This window comes from Pundamilia nyererei, unplaced genomic scaffold, assembly GCF_000239375.1.
Source record: "Pundamilia nyererei isolate P.nyererei 1_Seehausen unplaced genomic scaffold, PunNye1.0 scaffold00028, whole genome shotgun sequence".
Lineage (NCBI taxonomy): Eukaryota > Metazoa > Chordata > Actinopteri > Cichliformes > Cichlidae > Pundamilia > Pundamilia nyererei.
This window is the reverse complement of record NW_005187429.1, coordinates 4,160,477-4,166,476: the sequence shown is the minus strand read 5'-3', so window position 1 is coordinate 4,166,476 and position 6,000 is coordinate 4,160,477. Positions and strand designations below refer to the sequence as shown.

Genomic DNA, 6,000 nt, shown 5'->3' with positions numbered 1-6,000 from the left:
GACAGCGTGCCGCTTTCTCTCCAAAGTAATTTGTTCTCAATTCCTTCGCTAGGTGTCTTTGCATCTGTGTGTGTGTGTGTGTGTGTGTGTGTTCACGTGCAAGCAAGTGTGTTAGGCAGGCTGTGATTGGTTGAGTCTGTGGGTCTCATAAAGACGATGTCATGATGGAAATTAATGCAATACATCACAAGCACGCACACCGAGACACACATTCGCAGCAACAGTGAAACACACAGAAACGCGCACACACTCAAAAAGACACACACACCTTTGCTTCGTGCCATGGGCCACTCCTGTAAATAATGCTGAAAACAGGAAAGCAGAGCAGGGGATTAAAGGAGAGGAAGGCTGGGAAAATAGAAAGTATGTTTCCTGATATCCCGTATACAACATATTATAAAGAGTTATGGTGACACAGTGGAGCCTTTATGTAGAATCAGAAAAAGGATCTGTCCAACCTTATGGTCAGAGTCAATGTTAAAAAAAAGATGTGTCATGAATACTTGCAAACTCAGGGGAAGGAGGAAACAGAAAGAGAGGGATACAAAATCTGCTCCAGGCTACATGAACTGAGAAGCAGATGCATTTCAGAAATTCGCCTGACTCAGCGAAACAAGAGCCAATCACCTTCGAGTAAGACTAGATTCAGTTGGCAGTGTGTTTCTGTTCAAAATGGATGATGAGCTCTTGTAGCATGACATAGTGTTGCACAACACAGTAAGATAACCACGGAGGATTTGAGACTGATAGCACTGCATGGTTGCACAAATGTTGTTAAGGCCAGACTCTGGGAAGAAACACTCGGTGTGCTGGCTGTCAAAAACAGTTAATTTATAATTTAGCTTAAGTGACAAAACTGAAGTAACAGGTGTAAAGCTGAGTTGCAGATATAAGGTCTAAAGTTTACAGTGTCTTGTCACCCTTGAGTTCCTTCATAACACCAAAAACTACTTCAAAAGTACCGTCCACGTGACCCAAGGTGTCCTCTACTGCCGCGGTCCCTAACCTTTTTTGTGCCACGGACCGGTTTATGTCCGACAATATTTTCACGGACCGGCCTTTAAGGTGTCGCGGATAAATACAACAAAATAAAACCAATACCGGTGCCAAAAAAAGATGATTTATTCATAGCACATGGGAAAAGACCCAGGGAAACTGAGTTAACAATAAAAACGATTTAAAAATAACAATAAAACCCCCAAAAACCATAAGTTTCACGCCCAAGCCTCACCTCTCACAGCCCAGTACCAAACGACTCACGGATCAGTACTGGTCCGTGGCCCAGAGGTTGGGGACCGCTGCTCTACTGCTGTCAGATTGTACCGTCATGGGTTACAGGCAAGATCTTGTAAAAAACAAATGATGATAGAAGTATTACAAAAGTGATATGTAAATAATGCAAATAAGAATCAAGTAATGATTGTAAACAAGTAGCTAGTTTCACAAAATTTTCCCAACACTTTGACCAAGTTTGGCAACCTCTGTGACTGCAGTACTCACAAATTGTCTCAGTAAAGTTGTTTTCTATTGCTGGGCTGTATGTAGTGAGCACTTTATGTCAGTCCCAGCTCTTTCTTCAGTTTTCCTTTGGTATGTGCTACTCTTTTTCTTCTTTTCATGCTGAATGATCAAATTACTTTATGTTTCATCTACTTGGCAGCTGGATTTTTTTGCCATTTTTCATGTTATCTTTTTATGGGTTGTTTTTTCACAGTGACTGAAGTGTATAGCATATGATCTTAACGGTTTAGGTTAGGATTCCTGTCAACATGGACTGTTTATAGCCGTCTTTGGGGACCATGCTGCTGTTCATGTCTTCTTTTGAATCTGTGTCATTCCAGAAATAGACAAAGAGAGTTGTGGAGACCCTGGAACTCCTCTCTATGGAATAAGAGAAGGTGACAACTTTTCAAATGGAGGAATCCTGAGATTTGAATGCCAGTTTGGGTTTGAGCTGATTGGAGAAAAAACGATCTCCTGCCAAGACAACAATCAGTGGTCTGCAAATATCCCTATATGCATATGTAAGTGTTAGAATTATTTGTAATTGGTTTTCAGGTATATGACAGCATTGGATTGAACTAAAAAAATGTGGCATGTGCACTGCTGTGATGTTGATAAATTTCATTGTGACCTGTCACTGAGGCGACAGTACAGAGTTTATTATGGCCTGGGGCGCATGATGACCGATGACGCTGTGGAGATGAATATTTAACAGAAAATTTCTCTCCCTGTATGCCTTTCCTCTCCCTCATATGCTTTCTGAAAATTGTCTGTCTCTCTGTCTGTTACTGTCTGTGATTTTGTAATTCTCTTCCTCCCACAGTCCCCTGCATGTCCAACTTCACTGCTCCCTCAGGAACCGTCCTCTCACCGGATTACCCAGAAGGCTATGGGAACAACATGAACTGTGTTTGGCTCATCCAATCAGATCCGGGCTCCAGAATACACTTGGCATTTAATGACTTTGACCTTGAGGCACCTTATGATTCCCTAACAGTGAAAGATGGCGAGACAAATGATGCCACGGTCATTGGGAGGTTCTCTGGAGCTGAGAGTCCCTCCCATCTGACGTCTAATACCAACACACTGAGGCTGGAGTTTCAGGCTGATCACTCTATGTCAGGAAGAGGATTTAATATCACATACAGTAGTATGTATTCCATCCTCTTTCTTTGGCCTAAATCTAGGCAAATGAGCAACTTTGTTTTCTCTGCTAAAAATAGAATTATCATAAAATGCTTTTCATGAACGAAATCCAAGTTAAGCTTGAAATCTGAAATTTAATTTATAGTCATATTTTTTTTCATTTGAGAAGGTCAAACTCCAGAAACACAGGAATAAAGGCACTGTTAATTTTGAAGCAATTCATTATATTTTACTTCCAAGGAGTCAGACTTTCTTGTAAAGTGATCTTTAAAGTGATCTTGAGCATTAGTTCTCCAGGCTTTCTGAAGGTCTTTCAAGGTTTTCCTTTGGACAATAGGCTGTGTTTCTTTCATTCATTTTCACTCCTATCCTTGTACTTGGCCATTATCAGAGGAAAGTTACTCGAGACTGACCGATAAATAATTCAAGCATAAAAAAGCACTAACTCAAATGATGAACCGACGTAACGCAAACCTCATGGTTTGGGGCTTCATTTCATCCAGTGATGTTGGGGATCTTATCAAAATTATTGGTATTATGAATGCAGAAAAGCACCATCACCATTCAGTACCATCTGGAAATGATCTGAACACCTGTAACAGCTTCATTTTTCACCATGACAGTGGTCCCAAATACAATCCCAATGCAGTAAAATAATACCTGGAAAAAAGAGACAGTGGAACTCTATCAGTCATGGATCAGCCTCCCCAGAGACCTGACCTAAAAATTGTTGAAGCATTGTGGCATCATCTTGACAGAGAACAGAACAAAAAGCAGCCAACATCCAAAGAAGAGCCTTAAATGTCCTTCAAGAAGCCTAGAAAACTAGTTTGCTTACTTGTGTTGGTGACCATACCAAATTTTGACTTCCAGGCCCATTAGGATTGTACAAACAAGTGTGGTTTTGCTTTATATGCTTCATTTGGATGTATGTTTGCACTTTTCAGTAAATCGCTGTACATATTCCCTATTTTCCTAGCAACGTAAATGAGGGGTGGCTCAAGACATCTGCAAAGAGCTCCATGTAAATCTTGGCATAACTTCTAACCAAGATGTTGAAAACCATGTAGTAAATATTTCAGTTTGATTTAGATAAAGCTCTTTTAATTCACTCCCAACTAGAAGTTTCAGTAGTGCTGAAGACAACGGGTTATAGAAGAGAGGTCCTGTGATTATTATAGCAGCTAAGAATAGAGGTGTAGGTTGCAGAACAAAGTAGTAGCAAAGGCAAGAGAAGCTTTAAAGGAACGTTTTTGGGCAATTTTTTGCTTGTTTGTTGTCAAACGTAGACTCAGATGACAAGATGGATACCATTTTCATCTCTGTGCATCTAGTACATAGAGAGGTCCAGGATGTATTTAGGCTTGAAAGACTTGAAACAAGAGGAAACAGTCAGCCTATTTCCGTCAAAAGTGAAAAAAAATAAATCCTCCAAAAATTCATAAATGGTCTTTTTTTAAACATCATATCATGACTCTTTAACCTGCATTAGAATAGACATTAGAATTTTACCCGCAGTTAGAAGCTCCGTCTCCCTTACATTGTTGTCATCTGTGCAAATCTTTGGAGCTGATCAAAATCTATGTGATGCGTTGTTGACTAGCTTATAAGACATCAGGATACAGCATGTACACCAAAAAAGATCTTGCCCCCGCTTGCAGTCTTTGAGCTAATTTAGGCAAAACACGTCTGGATCCCAGGCAACAGAAATGGAAATTGATATTGATCTTTGCATCAGGCTGGGTTTGACGGCAAACATATCTGCCAAAGTGTTCTGTCCACGAGTTTTCTCACACTCTATTTGCGATATCATCTCACATCATTTTGTGTATATGACTTTATTTTTTTTTCTATGACTGCATCTCTAATTCTTTATCAACTAAAAACACCAAGCTGCTTCAACTGGCAAAACATGAGCATTCATAGGCATCAAGCATCAAGCAAACATACTGTATTATGAGCAATGATCATATGTGCAAAAAACATGACGGGAGCATAAAACAGACAAGAGAACTTTTAGATATTATGCTGGCAAGGACCGAACAGCAGAAGACTTCAAGTAGCAGCATATAGATCTGTATCATCACTTCTGAAATATTTCATCAAAATGATGAGCAAAATAGCCTGTGAATGGCTGTAAAGTATAGGTCTCATATTCTTTAATAACATTTCTCGTGTGTGTGTCTGTCTCTCTATGTGAAGCGCTAGTCTCCAATATCTCCCTCATCATATCTGTGTCTCCTTGTAACTTTTTTACCACAGCATTTGGCCATAATGAGTGCCCAGACCCTGGCATTCCCATCAACGCTCGCCGCTTTGGAGATAGCTTCCAGCTTGGCAGCTCCATCTCTGTGGTTTGTGAGGACGGTTTTATCAAAACCCAAGGAACTGAGACCATCTCCTGTCAGTTAGAAAGAGGAAAAGTCATGTGGAGTGGGCCTATTCCTAAATGTGAAGGTAAATATTGGCTGGATTGCTGCTTAAACTATTAACTAGGGAACAATATGCTATCCAAGATCTCATCATTAATGCTGTTAAAACTCTGTGGAGGCAGAAATTATATCCTGTCAGTTCAACAGAAGGAAAAATATGGAGGTGGCCAGTTAACCTAAACACCCAGGGAAATAACTGTTAATAAACTGCTGCCACACAAATAGCTAATAGCTTACCAACATTCTGTCTGTAGAAGTACTTGGCAATTTAAAATTCTCTCTGTGTGGAAGGAGTGCAGCAGAGATGACCGGCAACTAAAAGTGAAAGTAAAGACACTGGACACTATGTGAATGTGTTAAACAGAACTGTGACTTCTTTAAATGTCAAGTAAAGTCGCGGCGCAGCACTTTGCCTGAAGTTATTTATATTATTACCTTAAAGTAAAGTCGCATAAGTTCAGAGTGTAATCAACAGCTTCTGTAAAAGTTGTTGAGTACAGAAAAGTAAAATGCGAATTTGACCTGCGATTCTCAAACAGAATGAAGAGATGTTCGCTAGAGCACAAGTGCTTTTGAGATTGCTCCAGTGGTAAATATAATTAGCTCAAGATATTTTCAACACAGCTATTGGTGACAGAGCCTTTGATAGTACAAAGAAGGGTTGTGTTAATTATGCTCCAGGTCATTTAAAGTCCCAAGATCCATTGTATCTAATGTGTGTCTATAACCACTTGGATAGAAAATCCACTTACTTGTATTCAGGAGGTACAGACTAGAACAAATTGACTTGAGACGCTTAGTTAAAGTTTAAATAAACTTGGAAAAAAAGAGTGCAGCAGAATGGCTCTAGGCTAATACTACATTGTAATAACTGTTGAGTGATTGTTCATGTTCCTTTTAAGTGTTCGTGTATATTTAC

At 39.7% G+C, this 6,000-nt stretch overlaps 1 protein-coding gene across 1 annotated transcript in view; it reads left to right on the top strand.

Annotated features, from left to right (window-relative positions):
* LOC102193066 (CUB and sushi domain-containing protein 3-like) overlaps nt 1–6,000 on the top strand; it is a 387,453-nt gene that overhangs the window by 296,500 nt on the left and 84,953 nt on the right. Inside the window, exons 13-15 of the mRNA XM_005728525.1 lie at nt 1,842–2,024; nt 2,327–2,653; nt 4,912–5,106. Coding sequence (XP_005728582.1) covers nt 1,842–2,024; nt 2,327–2,653; nt 4,912–5,106 — 705 coding nt within the window. The remainder of the gene's footprint in view (nt 1–1,841; nt 2,025–2,326; nt 2,654–4,911; nt 5,107–6,000) is intronic.